The sequence below is a fragment of the Ascaphus truei genome, chromosome 13, assembly GCF_040206685.1.
Source record: "Ascaphus truei isolate aAscTru1 chromosome 13, aAscTru1.hap1, whole genome shotgun sequence".
Taxonomy (NCBI): domain Eukaryota; kingdom Metazoa; phylum Chordata; class Amphibia; order Anura; family Ascaphidae; genus Ascaphus; species Ascaphus truei.
In genome coordinates this window covers 26,889,122-26,912,259 of record NC_134495.1, presented here as the reverse complement: position 1 = coordinate 26,912,259, position 23,138 = coordinate 26,889,122, and the positions used below count along the sequence as shown (strand labels likewise).

General features: G+C 43.0%; 1 protein-coding gene across 2 annotated transcripts in view; it reads right to left on the bottom strand.

Moving 5' to 3' along the window:
- The window catches only part of LOC142465090 (dehydrogenase/reductase SDR family member 4-like), a 31,341-nt gene extending 21,148 nt beyond the window's left edge, over positions 1-10,193 (bottom strand). For both annotated transcript variants that reach the window (XM_075569000.1, XM_075568999.1), the window contains exons 1-3: positions 10,088-10,193; positions 8,626-8,715; positions 3,026-3,203 (exon numbers count right to left, since the gene is read on the bottom strand). In XM_075569000.1, coding sequence (XP_075425115.1) covers positions 3,026-3,203; positions 8,626-8,684 — 237 coding nt within the window. In that variant the 5' untranslated portion in view covers positions 8,685-8,715; positions 10,088-10,193. The remainder of the gene's footprint in view (positions 1-3,025; positions 3,204-8,625; positions 8,716-10,087) is intronic.
- Positions 10,194-23,138: the final 12,945 nt, after the last annotated feature.

Here is a 23,138-nt window from a genome sequence, read left to right as displayed (position 1 = left end):
ATAAGTAACATTTGTTAAAGCATGTATATAAGTTACATTACCTCCTAAATGTATCTACTATCCAAAGCATTGTAGTATTCTTATCCTTTAGAAAAAAGAAAATCCAATGTATTTACAGGCAGAACAAAGTTCTTATAGAATATATATATTTTTAGACACTGATTGAATTATGTGTTTACAATAAGAGCTGATTAATGTGGAGACGCTTTCCCTATGCACATGTGGACACTAATTAATTTACAGATGGTCCAATCATAGGAGACCACAATTCTTGAACAATCTGAGCCAGGTCTAATAAATATCAGCTGAGCACCCAGGAAGTACAGCAGCCCTGAAGAAGAGACGCTTAGTCTTGAAACGTGTAGGGTTAAGTAAGACCAAGCAGCCCGGTGGATTCCCCACAGCTGATGCAGTCGGTGGGAATGACTAAGGCCTCGGTCCCACTGCGCTCGTTGGCGCGGGCGGCCTGTCGCGAGTTCCCCACCAGCAGGGGAATCCTTGCGAGCCGGTCCCGGTCCCCCCTGGCGGCACAGAGCACTACATGCTGTGGCGCGTCAGCCGCTAGGGGACACAAGAAAATGGTGATGTCTAGCGTTGACGCGTCACGTGGTGTGGCTGTGAGACAATGGGGAGGGGAGGCTTCGGGAGGAGGAGAGGCTTCGGGGAGCGGGGAGGAGTGTGGAGTGAAAGCGTGAGTGCCTGTCTGTATGTGTGTCTGAGTGCGTGCATGCCTGTCTGTGTGAGTGTCTGAGTGCGTGCATGCCTGTCTGTGTGTGTGTATGTGTGTGCTTGAGTGCCTGCCTCTGTCTGTGTGTGTGTGTATGAGTGCGTGAGTGCCTGCCTGTGTGTGCGCGCGCATGTGTGTGTGTGCCTGTCTGTCTGTCTGAGTGCCTGCGTGCGTGTGTGTGTGTTTAATACTTACCCTCAGCAGCTCCAGCCCGAGTCCGTGGAGGGAGGGGGGGGGGGAGTAGCGGGTCCCTCCGCTCTAGCCACGCCCCCCCTCCCTGTCAAACCTCCCACTCCCGCCCACCACCCGCTCCGGCTCCCGCTCCATACAGACCGCATATCGCGGTCTGTGTATGTCAGCGCACCGCCTGTCTGCAGTGCGGGTGTGCTGACTCTGGGAGCGGGGCATTAGCCTAACAGACGCAATCAGAGGCGCAAACGGAGCAGAGTAGCTGATTCCGCATCTACTTGCTCGGCGCACCAGCTGTGATAGCAGTGACGTCACCTGTAGGGGCCGATCAGCTGGAGGCAGTGGTCGGCAGAGCGGAGACAAACGGAGGCATCAACGTGCATCGCCTAACAGACTTGGGAACACCAGAGCAAGACTGCAATGTACTAGAATCATGTCCTAGCGACATCTAGTGAGTAGGATTCTAATTTTGACTAACAACGGAGAAGGCATAAGTCCAACATCACACTAGCGTACACACTGTTTTTTATATATGTTTTTTATATAGAAGTATCCAATCTTAAAATAATCCTGTGATTATAACATTGGCCTTCACAAGGTTATTTAATAAGGTTCTATCAGTGGCATTTGTCTAAGGTAATACACTATTGTGGCCCTTTTTTCCCTTTGTATTTCCATCCGCTTATTTCCTTCTAGCACTGCATTCTGTTATGAAAAATCATCTACAGCAAAGTGGATTGGAACAACGGAGTGGATTTCCAAAGAAATTCATTTGGAAAGAGTTTGATCTCATTCAATCATTGTCCTAACACCATAGAAGTATTTTTATTCAATAAGCTGTTGAAACTGCAATTGTACCTAAATGAATAAAACCCACAAAGAGAAATTAAGCGTTTGTCAATCATTTGGTATGCTTTTCACCTGACCTTATTTAGTAAGGTCCATGGTAAAATAAACATCTAAATCATTTTACGTATTTTAGACTTTATTTTATACCTTTTGCCTTTTTGAGGCCATCATTTAAAAAGGGTGCTGGATGTCTTTAATTAAAAATATTCCATATTTTCCAATTGTATGTAACTGCATTAGATTACCTCGTAATGCTTCTTCCCAGCCTTTTAATATCCCTCACACTATTCTACAGTATATAAACAAATAGACAGCACTCTAAATAAAGAAAAAACTCATAAAATATAGGGTGCAAACGGAACGAAGTGGGCCCAAACAACCCCACTGAAGATCATAGAAAACCCCAAAAAAAGCTCCAGCACACACTGATTGATAGAGAAAATGAAAAGAGTCTCGGAATAAGCCAAACAATTTAATAGCGATAATAATAGAACAATAGGCATGACACATGGGAATGTTTAACGACTGTAAATGCAGAATATATGATTCTTAAAAAGCACAGGGAAGGGGAGTGGGGGAAAAAGGGGAAACTTCTAATGCATTGGAACAGAGGAAGAGAGGACAGCAGCCTGATAATCACATAGAAAAAGGACGGTTTGAGTTTGACATGTACTCTTGCATATATTGCAGGTGATTGATCAGGACTTGATTCTAAGCTTATTCTGAGTTGGCTATTTTGTGTCTTGTAGGGGGTTAAGGGTTAAGGGAAGTACCTTATGGTTCCGTTGGACCCAAGGGAACGGGCCTGAGGAAAGGGTTGTTACCCTGAAACGTTGCCCCTCTTACCCTCCCCCATTGTCTTTATAGGTTTATTTGTTAGCAGTTTCCCCTTTTTCCCCCACTCCCCTTCCCTGTGTTTTCCCCCCTACTCTTGTGCTTTTTAAGAACCATATATTCTGCATTTACAGTCGTTATGCATTCCCATTTGTGATACCTATTGTTCTATTATTATCGCTATTAAATGTTGGCTTATTCCGAGACTCTTTTCATTTTCTCTATCAATCAGTGTGCTGGAGCTTTTTTGGATTTTTCTATTCTACAGTATGTGCCTTTTTCTTGCTTACAGAAATGTTAATCATTATCCTTCTAAATGTATTTTTTGCCTTCTCTTCAATCAAAGCATCTCTGACTCTTATCATTTCAAATTTACTCATCTTTCATTCTATTCAGTCTTTTCATTCTCTCCTCCCATTCTCTTACCGTTTCCACTAGTTTCTCTCGGTCCTCTGCATTCCCCACATGACATGTGGTTCCAGAGACATTAAGTCCCTCCTCCGTCAGCTCCCTCACAGCTCTGTCCACATTCTCCTGTGTTCGGCTGTTCAAAAGCACAGTAGCTCCATCCTGTGCCAGGCGCCGTGCTATAGCCAGACCAATCCTAAATCAAGCAGCAAAGCACATTCGGAATTATACAGTATTGAGCCATTTCATGGGAAGTCTCATAAGGGCCTCAGTTTAAAACTAAATGTGAATAGAGAGAGGAATTATTAACACGCCTTACTTATATCCATATTATTAACAAATGTTAATGAGTTAGTAAAAAAAAAATTGTCTCTGCATCTTTGGCATGGATTCACTAGCTTCCAGAACAGGTTATATCAGCACAGTCAGGCTACAACTTCCCTGGACTTGCATAGCATGTAACCTGTATTGGCGGTTTTAAATCTCCCCTTTTGGTTCACTTTATTAGCGTGAAAAAAGTATGTCATACTGTATCTGCAGACCAGTCTCACAGATTTGCTGTAAATGTAAAAACTGGGGTTAATATTAACTGCTAACGTTAACATTAACCGCTAATGGACAGTATAAAAAATATATTTGATACATACACTCTGTATTACAGGAATCAGAAGACGAATTAAAATTGGCCGCATGTTGTACAGTTGAGATGTGCTTTTCGCTTGACTGTGGATATCGCGACCAAAACCCTTTTTACGAACATTAACATTAAAAATGTACTGCTAATTAATGTTCATAAGCAGTTTGAAGAAAAAAATGAAAATGTAGATCAAACTTTGTAGTTCACCAGATGAAAAAATATCCCAAAAATGTTTTTTTACTTTAAAGAGCGAGAGAGGATATGAGGGAGACTTAGATTTTTTTTGTTAAAGAGTCCATATTTACTTATATAACCTGAGATACCTGGAATTATGTGAATCATTTGAATATACAAGTAGTTTGCAATCTCAAAGGTAGCATTTCACATTGGCAGGGGAGGGGAGAGGGAATAATGTAGTCAGTCACTACAGTACTGTATGTGCTCCTAAAAGGGCAGGGGGGAAAGCATGCAACACACAGAATACAGTAAAAAGACAGCTGGAGTTATTTTTTAAAAAAAGCATGGAAAGGACTTCAAAAAATATATAAAAGGCAGAAGAAAGCAAAATAAAGAAAAAAGACAGTCTAAAGCAGACAGATAAAAAAAATCAAAAGAAGGGGGCAAAAACCAAAAGAGAAACAGTAAGAAAGCAGAAAAACACATAGATCAGACTTCAAGAGTAGAGAAAAACAGAGACAGAAACACAAAACAAGGCGCTGAGAGTAGAACAGACGACTGCAGAAGGGCAGAAAGATACAGTGAAAAAGCAGTCAATTTTTATCTTCTGTTAAAGGTATACCAGTTAAACAATCTCTTAGGATACCTGTGTTGGGTATATGTACAATGTACTAAATTGGCCTGCTGTATATACAGTGATACCAGCATTTCTCTAGTAAATCAGTCATTCCCTTCCATTTGTGTTAATATCTATTGGTTATGTGTGCTTGGAATACTAAGTTGACATATAGATACCACCATCTGACCTGTATCTACTCTCTGTCAATGTACCATTGAAGTTGAGCCAAATCATCACTATCACATTTTGTTAAGTAAGCCACTCTAAGTCTCCATGTCTAGACATATGAAAACAGAAGATACTGTATGCAAAAGTATGTGTCATGAAAATGCAACTCAAATTATACATTATGACTGTGTTCTGATGATGGATCTAGGAGTCACCTCTCTACAGTATGAACAGTACATTGTTCCTAGCAAGCCGTTTAGAGTCATTCCAGTTAACAGGAACTGATTGAACAGGCCTATTAGTAATCAATAATGTTTAGGTGCAAGTCAATACCCCCCAGTAATATGATTTATTCAATCTGTAAAATAATATTCAAATCAAATTCTGGGTGCATTGGTTACAACTAAATTCATAAGGAGTACAGCATTTGGGATTAATGTTTTGGAATTAAGCAGAAAGTATATTTAACTTCACAGAGTTTGACAAGATTTGAGATTTGAGAATTGCTGGTATAATTTAAAATATTATTTGCATTAATCCCTACACACCAAAAGTTCTCTGTAACATAATTTGTGATACAGTGTCAAATTAAACTGCATTAACAACTGCATTCTTTTTTATTAAATATTGAATGCAATTAAAATTGCTGAACATTCAATCCATACTGTAGGTTGATGATGTTTCAAACTTCAAATAAATACCTATAAGACCCAAACCTTAATGTAACAAAATAAAGACACTTTTATTAGTAAAATAAACTTCCAAGTGCCAGGAATTACCGATTAATCACTTTTGTTGCTTGTCAATGAAATCACTAATCTAATTGGCAAAGGTTTGAATATCTCTTAAAAGTTACATTTTAATGGAGAAACATTACAATTTTTTGTAGCTATATTGTAAATACACTTTAAATATCTCCACTTTACTCAAGTTTTTTAATTTCCTGCCAGTCACTAAGACAATGAATGTGTGGCAGATAGAGGCTAAGCAATGTAAGATTATTCTATATTATTTATTTATAAAATATTTTACCAGGAAGTAATACATTGAGAGTTACCTCTCGTTTTCAAGTATGTCCTGGGCACAGAGTAAAACAAATAATACATGGTTACAAATACAGTTACATAAATGAACAAGGTATACATTTATATACAAGACATTGCATGCACAGTTAAAGAAAATATATATTATGAGCTTATGAAACAGTTACAGACCAGATTAAAGTGTGAGACAGCCTTAGATTTGAAAGAACTTAAGCTGGTGGTGGATATGAGAGTCTCTGGTAGGTTGTTCCAGTTTTGGGGTGCACGGAAGGAGAAGGAGGAACGTCCGGATACTTTGTTGAGTCTTGGGACCATGAATAGTCTTTTGGAGTCTGATCTCAGGTGATAGGTACTGCATGTGGTAGGGGTGAGGAGCTTGTTCAGGTAGCTGGGTAGCTTGCCCAGAAAGTATTTGAGGGTGAGACAGGAAAGGTGAACTTTGCGCCTAGACTCTAGTGATGACCAATCTAGTTCTTTGAGCATTTCGCAGTGATGTGTGTTGTAGTTGCATTGGAGAACAAAACGACAAATTGAATTGTAGAGGGTGTCAAGTTTGCTAAGGTGGGTTTGAGGAGCCGAGCCATATACTATGTCTCCATAGTCAATAATTGGCATTAGCATCTGCTGTGCAATACGCTTTCTGACCAGGAGACTTAGGGAGGATTTGTTCCTGTAAAGTACCCCTAGTTTGGCATAGGTCTTGGTTGTCAGGGTATCAATGTGCATCCCGAATGTTAAGTGGGAGTCAAACCATAAGCCCAGGTATTTAAAACTAGTGACAGGTGTTAGGGTGGTTTTAGCGTTGGTTCTAATCAGGAGCTCAGTCACTGGAAGCTTTACAAATTTAGTCTTGGTCCCAAATACCATTGTTACAGTCTTGTCAGTGTTTAAAAACAGTTTGTTTTGGGAAATCCAGTTTTCGAGTCTCAAAAAGTCAGACTGAAGTATGTGTTGAAGGTCAGAGAGGCTATGGCTGTGTGCATACAGGATTGTGTCATCTGCATACATGTGTATTGAGGCTTCCTTACAAGCTGTGGGAAGATCATTAATGAACACTGAGAAGAGTAGGGGCCCCAGAACAGAGCCTTGCGGGACACCACAGGTGATATCCAGGGGGTTGGAGTTAGAGCCTGAGATGGACACATGTTGGGATCTTCCTGATAGGTAGGACTGAAACCAGTTTAAAGCATGTTTCCCTATTCCAGAGCTCTGGAGTTTGTTAAGCAGGATAGCATGATCAACTGTGTCAAAAGCCTTTGCAAAATCTAGGAATACTGCACCAGTGAGTTGTCCCCGTTCCATTCCACACTGGATTTCATTGCAAACTTTTAGCAGGGTAGTTACGGTGGAGTGTTTGGGACGAAACCCAGACTGGAATTGGCTAGGGAAATTTGTCTTGGTGTAGAACTCGCTTAATTGGGAGTGGACACATTTTTCCATAACTTTGGATAGAATTGGGAGAAGTGAGATTGGCCTGTAGTTTGAGACAGTGTTTTTGTCCCCACTTTTGAAGATTGGGACAACTCTGGCAGTTTTCCAGGTCTTAGGGATATGGCCTGCAGACAGGATAGAGTTGACTATCGACGCAATTGGTTTGGCAATGGCTGGGGCACCAAGTCGTAGGAACCTAGATTGTAGTAAGTCGGGTCCACATTGGCTGCTTAGTTTTAGTTTGAGGAGCGCTTGTGTAATCTCCTCTTCAGATACTGGGCTAAATTGAAAATTGTGGGCAGTGTTGGGAGGGGGTGGGACTATAGGGGTACTCCCAGGATGAGATTCAGGTTTGGGGTTTGTGCTGCGTTTCGCTAATAGGTTAGTGGCACACCCCACAAAGTAATCATTGAATGCATTTGCAATGTCAGTGGGGTTTGTCAGAGTAATATCCCCCTTAGTGATATTACTTGGTTGTTGATGGTTAGGAGGCTGGAATATATTGTTGATAACCTTCCAGAAATTAGCTGGGTTTGATGTATTCTGGAGGAGATTGTCAGAGTAATATTGTGCTTTTGCATGCCTTGTTTGCCTTGTGCACACGTTCCGCAGGCATCTGTAGTGATTGAGATCCTTGGTAGTGCCAGTTACTTTGTAGCTTTTCCACAAGGCATCCCTGAACTGGTAGAGTGCTATAAGGTCAGGTGTAACCCATGGAAGGTGGGCCCCCCGTACCCTTATTTTGCGTAGTGGAGCATGGGTATCGCAGAGTTTTAAGAACTCGGATTGGAAATAGTCGAGCGCAGAATCAGGGTCGGGAATTAAATCGATTCTGTGCCATGGGCAGTTGGTAAGGTCATCCAGAAACTGTTGTGGGTTAAAGTTTTTAAATGTTCTAGTTAGGAGAACTTTGGGGCTTGAATGGGGCGGTTTAATTTTCCTTACACAGTACACTATTGCATGGTCACTGAAAATGTCAGGAAGGATGCCAGAGGATTGGATTCTGCTGGGGTTTGAGGAGAGAATCCAGTCTAGCAAGGAATGGTTATGCGACTTCAGGTTTATTCGTGTGGGTTGGGAAATGAGTTGCGATAGGTTAAGTGACTTGAGTTGTATCTGGATTTTGTGGTTTTTAGGGTCAAGCCAATTGAAGTTGAAATCCCCAAGAACTAGCAGCTCACTCTTCTCATTCAGAGAGGAAATGGAGGCAAGAAATTGGGTGATATCAGTCAAGGATTGTGGAAGGGCTTTAGGGGGGCGGTAGATGCCAGCAAGCAAGATGGGCTTAGAAAAGGGGAGGCAGATTTTGCCAACTAGAGTTTCAAAAGAGGGTGGACTTGGTGGGCAATGTAGCAGTGTAAATTGTAAGGTGTCTGCAATATAAAATAACACCCCTCCTCCTCTCTTTGACCTATCTCTCCTAAAAATGGAGTATCCCTGAATGGCGATATTTGCATCAGGGGTTTTAGAGGATAGCCATGTTTCTGTAAGAAAATATACTGTACTGTATAGTTTAATTTTTAAAACATAGCATCTAACGTACCCATAAGTCGATCCTATCACTAAAGCCACTTGCTGATCAAAGACCTTCTTATTCTCCATGCTGAATATCCGAGAAATTGAATAGCTACCTCTGCAGAAAGAGAGAGTTAGAAAGTAATCAATACAAGAAGAGCATGAAAATCCTGGTCCCAGACGCAGTTTCCTAACCAACATCGAACAGAATGAGGGGAAAGGGGGACGTGCAGGGGGAAGGGATACCCTCGCTACTGCTTGCTGGATGAGGCTTATGGAGGTGCTGCTATCATGGGTAAGGTAAATAGGAGTGAACAGGGAGAAATAGAACCCCAAGGAGAGCACTCAGCCAATACGTTAAAGCCTAATGTAACAAAAACCTTTTTGTTACATTAGGCTTTAACGTATTGGCTGAGTGCTCTCCTTGGGGTTCTATTTCTCCCTGTTTACTCCTAACCAACATCATCTGGGAGAGTCATGAGATTAATTTGCATATATGAATATCTTACAGTAACTGTACAGGAGGGTAGAGCACTGGATTAACTTCTGAAGTAACAAGCAATACACATACAGTACAGGACCACAGTATCCACTCTTTCGTTATGTAACAGAATGCTCCATTCACACGTTCTTATGTTAAAAGAGTTTTGTAAGTGTTTTGGTTATTGAGAAAATGACCTGTACAGTAAATCTCAAGAACACCTTGTCATTCACCCACAGAGTGATCAATCAATATATACCCTGCAGATGAAAATGTTAACACACACAGTATCATATTTCTGGTACAGGAAAAAAAGTTACAGTAGTTACAGAAATTAAATTGATATTCTTTCAAGCACTAGTAAAAGGAAGTCCTGTAGCCATAGTTGTGAGGCGTTATGCATGCGTTTATGAATCCCCTGTAGCCAGATTCAAAAGAGTATGTTTAGGGGAAAATAAATAATAAAGCAGATGTGGCAGAAGTAGAAATAAGAAGTATATCTGGTTTATAAGAATTAACTAGCAAATTTACTAGCAAATATGTGTTTAGCCTTATCAAGAAATATAAATGCAGATATATGTATTAGTTATCTATCTATAAACGTATCTCTGGCTAATAAGAATTAATAAAATAATACTAGAAAAACTATTATTTAAGGAAATAGAGGTGTAAATAGGATACACACTTATACATGTTTACCCTGGTTGTAGAGGATTTTTGACACGCTACAGATGGCTTCAATCAGATAAACAGAAATGTATTTGAACAGCAAACAAAAATAATAAACACAGTCATACTAATTATACTTATTTAATGATATAATTATAATTACTAATAATTATAATTAATAATAATAATAATAATAATTAATTATACTTCCTTATAAGGTTTGAATTATTACAGGCCTAACAAACCAGTACAATATAATTCATCCTATCTAACCATACATTGATATAATACACAGATATATACAGATTTACAAGTGTATAAGAATTATGATCATAATTACCTGAAATTATGTCTATTGAAATTCTAACAGGTCTCTCTTCACTCTCCCTCCTCCTGACTGACTGACTAACCCCTTCTCATATGTGGGGTTCTGCACATTTCCCAACATGTAGGAGGTTTCTGTTAGGAGCTTTCTGATTGGTGGAAAGATATACTCTAACAAACGTGTGTGTGTGTGTGTGTGTGTGTGTGTGTGTGTGTGTGTGTGTGTGTGTGTGTGTGTGTGTGTGTGTGTGTGTGTGTGTCTTAATCTCATTTGCTGTCTCAGAATTCCTATTAATGCCTGATCTATGTACTGTTATATATTGGTGGACAGGTCAAAAGGTTTCCAAGGGTTTGATATCTGCTAATGAATGTGGATCTGTTTTCCCTGGGGTCTAAATGTTAATTACAAAACACAAGAAGTGTTTGAAGTTCTGAGACCAAACAAAAGACTGACTATAACAAAGGTGTGGGTTAAATAACCTTAATTTGTCTATTGTCCTCACTTGTTGCATATGAATGTAAAGTGTTTCAAGCTGCAGCTAATCATATGTACTATCATTCATGGTAACGTTATTCACGAAGCATGAAATCATGTGCATGTAATAGAAAAAAAGATACATATAGTGCAGATCTGTACGTGAATCAGATCTGCACTATATGTGTATTGTTTTCTATTTTTTTCTATTTTATGCACATGATGTTGTGCTCCCTGAATAACGTTACCATGAATTATAGTACATACTTCACTCATCTTTTCCTTCTCCTTTTCTTCTCCCTTTCTCTTACCATTTTCACTAACTTCTCTTGGTCCTCTGCATTCCCCACATGACATTTGGACCCAGAGATGCTCAGTTCCTTCTTCTTCAGCTCCGTTACAGCTTTGTCCACATTCTCCTGTTTTTGGCTGTTCGGAAGAACATGCTCTATCTTGTGCTAAGAGCCTTGCTATAGACAGAATGTTCCTAAACAAGGGAACAAGGAACATACAGTACAGTTATTTTTTTTTAGTAATTTCATGATCAGTATACAATGGACCTCAATTCAATAATAATGTGAAGAAAGAAAGGAATTTGGAACATTTTTCTGTTTTGTCCTTTAGCTAAGTTTGGAAGGAGTTACTGTATGAAATGTTGGCTCTGTATCTTTTGCCGGTATTCACTATGCTTCAATACATGTTATCATACTGTAGCACAGTCCCACTATAACTGCCATAGACCTGTAGAAGGCAGTTTAACTTTATTGACATTAAAAACATGTTCTATACTGTATCTGCAATGTTGAAAATATACTTGCTTCAAATTTAAGAAATTTGATTAAGAAGTTTGTTCAAATAGATTCTGGTGGTAATGGAGACATTTGATGCACTCTGTGGGACAGAAATCCTAAGACTAGACTCCATAGTGCACATACACTGGCGACACACTTTATTCGAGCTCGGCTAGTACCACGAATTCGGGTATACCCGGGTGTATTGAGGTTTGTGACTGTTTTCTGCCCGAGTGCATTGAGTTATTTTCCGGCAGGGATTGAAGCATTTTATTCCCGCTGGCTGCAATACTGCACAGTACATATATATATACTGCATTACAATTCATGAATTTATGCCATCTGGTAGACACGCGAAGCATTGCAGCCTATTAAATCCTAATCATTATCATTTAACAGATCAGCCGCCCATCAGCCAGGCATGAACCCAGGCTGGGAAGGCAAATGCAACGGGGCTTGTCAGAGGTGAGGAGCGGCGCATTCCAGGTATCTGCCAGGTACATACCGGGTATTTGCTCGAATAAAGTGTGTCGGTGCAGTAAAGGCAGGGATGCACAGAAGATGGACTTGTTTGGGAAGTGCACATGATAGTAAGGAGATTTAATTGAAACGCCAATAATCTATGTAACAAATGTAGCTCTTCCTCTGTTGAGCTTAATCCTCCCCAGAGTCCCCATATAGTAATCATTAAGTTGACCTTTTATTGTATTATGAAACAAGACAGTACATATTTTCTGGCACTACAGTACCTAGGAGTTATCAAAAGTATCTCGACTGCAAAACTAGGACATAAATTATTGAATAGATTTATCAAGATTAAAAACAACCATATTAAAATCAATTCGATTATTTTCTTTCATAAAATGGTACAATAGTTTTGTTCGTGTTGCCACCCTTGCACCTGATACAAGTTCTTTTTTAAGGAGCGTCTGTATATGTTATTTATATAACACCTCTAGTGTATTGTATGCAGTGATTTACATAAGTAGCAATAAAATACAGGGAGATAAAATACACATTTTCAGAAATGGTAAACAGGAAGTTTAACAATGAGAATTAGGGTGTCTGTGCCCTACAGAGCTTACAGTCTACTGAAGACTTGCAGACTACAATAGGAACAAGTGCAATATACAATATATTTGGGAGCTCAGGTAAATGCATCAGTGCGAGGAGTCCTTACACGTTTCGTGACGTGATTGACTTTTCCAAAGGTCCTTTAAAAAAGTCACTCACGTCACGAAACGCGTAAGGACGTCGTGACGCACTGACGGTATCACGCAAGTTGTAGGCTGTCTCGAGGTCTGACAGTTTTTCATTATACACGAGGAAAAGCAGAGGATACTTCCAGGCAAAACGGAGCTCTACTAACGGAGTTGGGTGTTCTAAGGTCGGCATTCTCGGATTATGGTTTCACGTCAGGCACATGGAGTGAAGTAGCTGACATCTGGATATCTCTCTTCAACATCTCATAGAAATAGAACAAAAAAGTGATACACAGCACTCACTTAAACAGCAGAAATAATGCAGGGTGCATAGGACTAAAGAGTACCCAATTCCTCTAATAATAATACAGTACATATAAACAAAAATAGCCCAGCACTCACTGTCGGTAGAAAATAGAACAAATGAACGGGATAATGCCAAAAAGTGTGATTTAATTTGTAACACAAACAACCAATACCAGAACCGCATACCCTACATCAAAATATGGTATCTAGCAATAAACAATCAATAAAAATAGGCAAAATAGGAAAATAAGGAGGAGGGAGGGGGAGGGGGTGGGTAATGGGATAGGTGCACAGAGATACAGTAAGGGACAAGACAACATACAGGTGGGTACAATAGTGGGGAAGTAGCAGGGGGGCAATGTTTCGGGGAACACCCCTTCATCAGGCCCATTCCCCCTCTCTCCAATGGAACAGAGGGGCATGTCCCTGTCCCTCAGACCCACAACAACAGCGTCAGGTCCCAATAAAAGACTAAAACAACCCCCACACAAAAAGTAAATAAAGGCACAAATGAACAACCAAACAACTTGGTATAATAGCAAACAAGAGAAAACCCAAAAAGGAGCAGGATAAATAATATGAGGCAAGAAATGCAAACCACAGACAATCTGTATGGAACATAGCAGTCCTGCTCCTGTCAGATGCTAGGGGCGTCTGTGAAGAACTGCCCATGCCAAAGCTGTAATAAAGGTGGGGTGATGTCATCCATCTGCGCTTCCGAGTACAATCCTAACATGCACATCAGCTGTGGGCTCTGTTCAAGATCCCGTGACACCGATCCTCTCTTCAGCATGTTGCAGAAATCAGCTGTGCGGTGCGCGGTGCGTGCGCATGCGCACTATGCGCACAGGTAAAAATCCATAGAATCAATAACGGAGTAGTCTGCGCATGCGCAATTGACTGGAAGGTCGTGTCATAGGGTTTAGTGGCTAGTTGAGGCTCCAATCGGAGGGAGGATCAGCCCCACAGTCCATTCCAGCATATGCAGAGCAGTAATGCATCCAAATGATACCAGCACAGGAGGCAGCAGTAGATGGGCAGACCACACAAACAGCCAGAACAAGGGGTCACTTGTGAACCCCCCAAGAGACAAATTAAAAGAACCTGGCTTATTAATTAATAATAAATTATGATAGATATCAGGATACATAAGAAATTATGCTTGATTTGTGAACTCCAATCTTTCAATAGATAAAAGATAGTAAGAAATGGTAAACTACTTTAAATATTGATAGTATGGTCCTTACTTTAAGATAATAACTACTTAAGCTTAATAAAACCATAGTTAGAAAGCAATGAAAAAAACAACCCCTTAATTACTATAGCGTTTACTAACCGGTAAATTGATTAAGGGGTTAGTGGCCATTAGTTTGTTTTTGATTATACTGTTGCTGCCCACGGAGAAAATGGACGCGGAGGAGGGTGATGAGGACGGCCTTCATCCTGGCACGGGTAAGAAGAACTTTTATTTACTTTATGCTATCTGGATAATGTTTTATTTTAAATGCGCAAATAAGCTATTATCCATATCTGGATAATAGTGCGTTTGTCCATTACAGTACTGTAATGTTATGGTTGTTGAGGGTAGAGGGGGTGCCCAATCATTCCCATTGTGACTATCTTTGCTCCCATTGTGAGCATAGCTAACCACACTGGCAATGAATGGGTGTATTGGCTAGTATTGTGTTTTAATGTTTATTGTGGGTAGTGGGGTTGGCCTTTATGCCTACTAGTTCGGTAGTGGAAGGGGTTTACACCTTCATTACTTTAGCGGTAGTATTCACTAAGATAATGAAGGGGTTAACTTCTCCCACGGTAAAATGTTGTCAGGGTGTGTTTGGGTAGAAGGGGGCCAGTGCTGCGGGTAACCCCGAAACATGTACTCAGGAATCTCCCCAGATTTCTGAGGACATGAGGAACACAGACCACTGGATAAAATTCTCCCTAGAAAGCAGTTTGCAACTCACCGCCAAATCTCCCTGCTTCAGCACAGATCAGGACTGTAACAATGGGCAGGGAACTGAATTACATTACAGGTCCCGGTATATGCCCAAACCCCAGAACCCAGTGTGGGGTTCAGTACATATCTCACCAAGTTTAAGATGAAGAGAGTTATATGTGTTTTAAGTTAAAGTGTAGAGTGTCAGTTCTTGCGCTGTAATACTGTAATTGTATTAAAAATTATCTGTGTTTCTCCCACCAGGGATAAGGTGGCGAGAATTATATCATGTTTTAAAAGTAAGGGTTATTGGAACAGTGCTTCTCTGTAAACCACGCAAAGGATAAAAGGGTTTTAAAAAGCAGCAGCTTACAACAAAGCGCATAGCGTTTAGCTAACTTCGGCTAGGAAGGTCCTAGAGTGCTGAGTTTTACTATGATTGCTGCTGGAGTAAAACATTAAAAAGGTTATGCCGCAATTTTTATAAAGGTATATAAAAATTGATGTATAAAAGTCCTCAAGGGTTATGTTTTTGTTAAAGTAATGTTCAAAGGAAGTCATTCAGTGTGGGTGAAGGTCCATTTGCATGGGAGCCAGCAAGGCTACTCAGCCCCTAAACTTCAAAGGACCAGTTTCAAAGCCCGTCCAGGATATGAAGGTGTTAACCAAGTGTTATTAAGGGTATGGAAGTGTTAGACCCTGTGTTAGCAAGAAGGGGTGAAGGAAGAGACATCAATAAACCATCCTGCCAAATGGCTGCTGTGTCCAGAATTTCCGGCACTGAGCCGGCAGGGAGTTTAGCATGACAAGTGGTGAAAAGATGGCGTTTGTCGCACATGCCCAGTTGCTATGCTGAAGCTCCCAGTGCCAGGCAACACAGGACTGGCAAACTCCAGGATAGGTGGGATAATTTATTCCCACACAGAGATTGGATGGCCAGGTTAGATATAGGGAGTTTAACCCTGTAATAATCTGTGCAGCCCATCAGGAATCAGTTCCATCTAAGAGTCATCATGCGGTAACAGATTCCCCTAAGATTTACCATGAAGTGAAAGATCCATCCTGTAACCAGACTTAACATCATAACTAGTAAGTGTATTTTTCATTGTAATTGTAATTCAAGCTGTGCACAGTATGTTCATCTATATCTATATTTTTCAATTTTCAAAATGTTGTATGTCTGTCCCAAAGGCCAATCTGATAAAGCCAATCTGATTGGTCAGTTGGTCTGTCACTCACCCTCTGGCCAATCAGATTGGTCCATGGACCAGCCCCGCCCCGCACGCCTCATTGGTCACACTCACCCGCCGCCGACACAGTTACCAACGCTGCCCGCTCCTCGGTGGTGCCGCCACCACCTCACCACCTCACCACCTCACCACCTCACCACCTCACCACCTCCTCTCCCCTCTCCCCCCACATTCCCACACCCACAGCAAACCCCAGCCTCTGCACCGCTACCCACGGCCAGCGGCGCCCCAGCCTCACCTCTCCCCACATTTCCCCCCCCCAGCAAACCCCAGCCTCTGAACCATGGGGCCAGCGGCGCCTGCTCCTCAGTGCCACAGCCTCACCTCAAACGCCCCCCCTCCTCCACCTCACCTCTCGCCGCATACCGCCGAGTAACCGACGCCGCTGTCTCTCACACGTGGTGGCCGCCACCTCACATACAGTACTACCGCCAGGAGAACCAGCAGCCAGGTACCTCATCATCCCCCCCTCCCGCAGCTGGGCCGGGAAGCCAGGTGGCACCAGCAGCTATCACCACCCCACAACCCCCCCCCCACGGCTGAGGTGCTGCCAGCAGGTATCGACCCCCCGCCTGGACCAGCGGCCAGGCCGGGAAGCCAGGTTCTAAAAATATCAAGCGAAATGGGTAGAAGGCGGTCACAGCAAAAAAGTCTGGTTCAGGAGCAAGTAAACTTAAAATCAGCTTTATTAGTACATGCTGTACATCTCAGAAGGGGCACTCTGACGCATTTCGTTCCGGAGACGAACGACACGCGTCAGAGTGCCCCTTCTGAGATGTACAGCATGTACTAATAAAGCTGATTTTAAGTTTACTTGCTCCTAAACCAGACTTTTTTGCTGTGACCGCCTTCTACCCTTTTCGCTTGCTTATCTTACAGCTGGAGCACGCAAGCATTTCACTGTGGGATTTCCCCGTCTGGAGGGCTGACGTCATCACTCCTCCCCCGCACATGTGGGCACGCCGGAGCGCAGGGAACACAGAGACGCGCCAGCACTCCTCCTTCAGCTGGAAACAGCGTGAGCGCGGCGCATAGCTGGACCCCACACATACCTCGTGACGTCGTCACAACGGAGGGAGGACACCCCCGCTGCACGCGCAGGGAGTGACAGGACGTCGGCGACAACACTCCAGCGGGTCACCTGCAGTACAACGTGGCCAGCTTACGGCAACCACAGAAAGATACCAGAGACACCGGGTTGGGTAAGGGCAGCAGCTTTGGCACAAGGAGGTTCGTGAGTGGAGTGTTCCTGGATGCTTCATCCCCCGCACCCGGCCATAGTCTGCACAACGGGCCCCCCACCCAGGGTGAGTTCATTCATAGTATCTTGTTATATATGATGTCCACGGTGATCTGCTATATATACCCTCCAGTGGATTGTTGGTTAAATCCCATACTAAGATATACCAGACTTCAGCAGCATCAGGCCTTTTGGGTTTACTCCCTTAGTTTTTTACATACTCTAAAAATATCAAAGCTAATGCTCTCTTCTGTCAGTTCCTGGTAGATGACAAAACCGAGGATCAGCAGGAACCTATTCTTCCCTCCAAATATATCCTTTCTGCCAACACATTTGATGCCTTGAAAGACATTGTACAAAAGCAATCTCACAATCCTGAGGGTCTCATAGTTCCTGATGGATTATTTACCCCATCACCTCATCGGAGGAAGGTTCATGAATCCGCTCTAAGCTTTCAGGACATCCAGGTCCTAGAAGGACTACTGATCTCGTGGAATTGACCTATTGGTGGCCTGGCATACAAAAGGACATCAAAGAATTTGTTGCAGCGTGCCCAATATGTGCTCGGAATAAAATTCCCTGGAATAAACCGGCAGGACTCCTTCAACCGCTACCCATCCCGGACCGCCCATGGACACACTTGTCCATGGACTTCATAGTCGAATTGCCAGAATCTAAAGGTATGAACACCATCTTAGTTTTGGTAGACCGCTTTTCAAAGCAGTCTCATTTTATTCCATTAAAAGGTCTCCCCAACTGTCCCAAATTGCCAGACATCTTCATCAAAGAGATCTTTCGCATCCATGGGGTACCATTGATCGTTGTATCCGATAGAGGCTCAAAGTGCATAAGTTCTGGCGCTCCTTCTGCCAGCAACTAGGGATAGCGCTACATTTTTCTTCAGGGTATCATCCCCAAACCAATGGCCAGATTGAGCATACCAATCAGTCTCAGAAGCAATATATATCAGACACTCAGTCGACTGGTCTGAGCTCCTTCCCTGGGCCAAGTTCGCGCATAACAATTTGTGCAATGAATCCACCACAAAGTCGCCCTACTTTGTTCATTATGAATTTCACCCATTGCCTCTACCCATCTCTACTCCCACTTCCAGGGTACCAGCAGCAGAAGACAGAATCCATAGTCTTCAAAGTCTGTGGAAAATGATCCAAGAGAAACTCAAGACAGCAACCACCAGACAAAAAGTACAGGCGGATCATCATCGAAAAAAGAGCCAAGAGTTTAACTCAGGAGATGAGGTATGGTTGTCATCTAAGAATGTCAAGCTGAAGGTTCCTACACTGAAACAGACCCCCAGATTCTTTGGTCCATTTACTATCGCTGAGAAAATCAACCCAGTTGCATACTGGCTATGCCCCCCTCCATCTATGAGGATACCCTCTGTGTTCCATGTATCCCTCTTGAAGCTGGTTATTCTGAATTCCCACTTCTATGACTCGTCCGCTCCTCCACCGCTCCTCCTCATACAGGGCCAACAGGAGTGCGAAGTACAGTCCATCCTGGACTCCCGAGTCTCTAGAGGATCAACCCAGTACCTAGTGCTCTGGAAGGGTTTCAGAACCGAGGAACGGTCCTGGATTCTTCACCACTGTCTCCATGCTCCCAGACTCCTAAAACTTTTGCACTAGAGATATCCTCACAAACCTTCCTGGAGTCACCCGGCGGTACTGTGAGGATCCGTGATTCACCCCACCCCCCCGGCATGCTCCCAGCCTACCCAGACCCGCGATCGGGTGTCCCACTTCGTCTGCCTCCTGCAGCATATCTCGCGGGCCGGCGAATGCCAGCGTTCCATCTAGGGGCTCACGCGGATCACACGGCACTAAATGCTATTCCCGTTATTATCGGCACCCACGCACATGTGCAGAAGCTTCCTCGCTCCTCTACCTAAGTGGTACACCTGTGTTGATACGTTCCAGCCAACCACAGCCAAGCATACCCGTGAGAATGCTGCATGTTCATTGGACTGCCTTGCTTTATATGCTCAGCCTGCCCTCTGGCACATTGGCGGAGCATAATCTCTTGTTTGTGTGCTGTGTTCACTACAGTCCTAGCCTCCTGTCTGACCTTTGCCTAATTTTGTCCTGTTTTGCCTGACCTTTCTTACTTGCATATTGGATTCCGTACTTCTCCGCTCCTGACCCAGGCTTACCAACGACGATCTGCACCTCTCGGCTCCTGACCCCAGCTTACCAACAACGATCCACACCTCTCCAATCCCGACCTTGGCTAAAGTACCTGCAAAGATCCGTACCTCTCCAATCCAGACCTCGGCAAGAATCACTGACCATCCTGACCTATCTTACGCCGACCGGTCTCGCGGTCACACCTTGTTTGTGGTGAGCACATCGTTACATAAAGTTCTGAATGTCTCGGTCAGATTTCCCTGTCTGGGCATTGCCCTTACCCGGCACCATATAAACAGCCACAATGTCTGGGTCCACAGGTTTCCTGCAACCCCGGCCCATTACTTGTAAGCTCCGAAGAAATGAGGGTGCGGTTGACAACATTGGCTCCTCCCTTGGATAGGCAGTCATTGGGGATTGGTTGATACATGTGTAAATAGTATTATTGTTAGTGTTGGGATTAATTACAGTTTTGTAGAAGGTGAATATTACTAGTAAAGATGTACATGAGAAGCAGGCCATTAATCCCTTACAAGGAATACTTTCAGTGTGAAGTACAGAGATATTTGTATGTGCCTGCTGGGGAGAAGGTATCAGATAAATAATAGGGTTTTGCACTTAAGCCTTATGTTATACTTGCCAATTTTACATGGATGACTTTGCCTCAAAACAGTGACAGTATAATGTATGTATGTATGTCTTTATTTGTATAGCGCCATAAAATGTACATAGCGCTTCACAGTAGTAATACATGTCATATAAATAGCAAATATAAATAACACATCATGGGAATAAGTGCTTCAGACATACTGTAAAAGTAACATTAAGGAAGGAGTCCCTGCTCCGAGGAGCTTACAATCTAATTGGTAGGTAGGGAGAACGTACAGAGACAGTAGGAGGGAATACTAGTAAGTGCGTCTGCAGGAGGCCAAGCTTTGTGTCATGTGTCCATGATTATCCAGTGCTACTCATATGCTTCTTTAAGCAGATGTGTCTTAAGGTGGGTCTTAAAGGTGGATAGCGAGGGGGCTAGTCGGGTATTGAGGGGAAGAGCATTCCAGAGGTGTGGGGCAGAAAGTGAGAAAGGTTTAAGGCGGGAGAGAGCTTTAGATACAAAGGGGGTAGAAAGAAGACATCCTTGAGAAGAACGCAAGAGTCGTGATGGTGCATAGCGAGAAATTAGTGCTGAGATGTAATGAGGGGCAGAAGAATGTAAAGCTTTAAAAGTGAGCAGTAGAATTGAGTGTGAGATACGCGATTTAATCGGAAGCCAGGAGAGTGATTTCAGCAGGGGAGACGCTGAGACAGATTTAGGAAAGAGTAGAGTGATTCTGGCAGCAGTGTTTAGGATAGATTGTAGGGGAGACAGGTGAGAGGTAGGAAGGCCGGACAGCAGGAGGTTGCAGTAATCGAGACGTGAGAGAATGAGGGCCTGAGTCAGAGTTTTAGCAGTTGAGTAACAGAGGAAAGGGCGTATCTTTGTGATATTGCGGAGGAAAAAGCGACAAGTTTTAGAAACGTTTTGAATATGAGAGGAGAATGAGAGAGAGGAATCAAGTGTGACCCCTAGGCAGCGTGCTTGGGCTACTGGGTGAATGATCGTATTTCCAATAGCAATGTGGAAGGATGTAGTAGGGCCAGGTTTGGGAGGTAGTACAAGGAGCTCTGTTTTTGCCATGTTAAGTTTCAATCGGCGGATGGCCATCCAGGATGATATTCCAGAGAGGCATTCAGAAACTTTGGTCTGTATAGCAGGTGTAAGGTCAGGGGTTGAAAGGTAAATTTGTGTGTCGTCAGCATAGAGGTGATATTTAAACCCAAAAGATGTGATTAGGTCACCTAGAGAGAGTGTGTAGAGAGAAAAGAGAAGGGGTCCCAGGACAGAGCCCTGGGGTACCCCCACAGAGAGATCAATAGAGGAGGAGGAGGTGTTAGCAAAAGAGACACTGAAGGTACGATGGGAGAGGTAAGAGGAGATCCAGGATAAAGCTTTGTTCCGAATACCAAGAGTATGGAGAATGTGAAGGAGAAGAGGGTGGTCCACGGTGTCGAATGCTGCAGAGAGGTCGAGTAATATGAGCAGAGTGTAATGACCTCTGTCTTTGGCAGCGTGGAGGTCGTCAGTTATTTTAGTGAGGGCTGTTTCAGTAGAGTGAGCAGTGCGGAAGCCAGATTGTAGAGGGTCTAGTACAGAATAGGTGTTGAGAAAGTGTAGCAATCGAGAGAATACAAGACGTTCAAGGAGTTTGGAGGCAAAAGGCAGGAGGGAGACAGGTCGATAGTTAGAAGGACAGGTAGGGTCAAGCTTGCTGTTTTTGAGTAATGGTATAACGGTTGCATGCTTGAAGGATGAAGGAAAGGTACCAGAGTAGAGGGAAGAGTTAATGATCTGTGTGAGCATAGGGATTATAGAAGGAGCAAGAGGTTTTAGGAGATGGGAGGGAATGGGGTCAAGTGGGCAAGTGGTAGAGGGCGAAGAGGAGATCAGCAGTGATACATCCTCCTCCGAGATAGCAGAAAAAGAGTCAAGAAAGACAGGAGGAGAGTTGGGAAGCATTGTGGGATGGGAGGAGGCAACAGATGGGATGTTCTGCCGTATGGACTCCACCTTTTTCTTAAAAAAGTCAGCAAAGTCCTGAGGTGAGATGGATGAAGAAGAGGAGGCAGCTGAGGGTGGTCTGAGTAGAGAGTCAAAGACAGAAAAGAGACGGCGTGGGTTAGACTTGTGTGTGTTGATTAGTGATGAAAAGTAGGTTTGTTTAGCCTGAAAGAGGGCAGAGTTGAAACAGGATAGCATAAATTTGTAGTGAATGAAGTCTGCGAGCGTATGAGATTTCCTCCAGAGGCGTTCAGAGGAACGAGTGGAGGAACGCAGCATGCGTGTGTGGGAGTTTAGCCAGGGTCTGGGGTTAGAAGGGCGAGGACGGCAGAGAGAAAGTGGGGCATGAAGATCAAGAGAGGAAGATAAGGCAGAGTTGTAGTTCCTGACCAGGTTGTCAGGGTCTGAAGTGGAACTGAGAGAGGAGAGGGAGGAGCGTAAAGTGGAATCAAGAGCTGGTAGGTTAATAGAGTGCAGGTTTCTGCAAAAACGAGGGCGAGATGGAGATGGAGATGGAGAGAAGCGAGAGAGAGAAAATGAGATGAGGTGATGGTCAGAGAGAGGAAAAGGGGAAATGGAGAAGTCGGAGAGAGAGAAGTTTTTAGTGAAAACCAGGTCTAAGTAGTGGCCATCCTTGTGGGTGCTGGCTGCAGTCCACTGTTGAAGGCCAAAAGAAGAGGTTAGAGAAAGAAAGCGGGAAGCCCAAGGGAGAGAGGGGTCATCAATGTGGCAATTGAATGATTGAATGTCCAGATACGCTTACAATCTATGGTGTTGGTGCCTGAAACACAGGGAGATAAAGTGACTTGCCTAAGGTCATAAGAAGCTGACACTGAGAATTGAACATGGTTCCCCTGATTCAAACCCAGTGTCTGTATGTTCAATTGTTCTGTAGGTGGAATTAATTAAAGTTTGTAAATTAGTTTAGATTCCAGAAGAAAAGAAAATACAGTAGTATGTATGTTCCAAATAAAATATTGTAGTAGGACACTTTGACCCAGATTTACTAAATAAGTAGTTCAGCAGGATGAATTCTTAGGTCGCTAACTACCAAATACCACAAGAAAGTACACTTGGGCAGGCAGATGATGGAAAATAAGAGGCACAGAAAGGTCAAT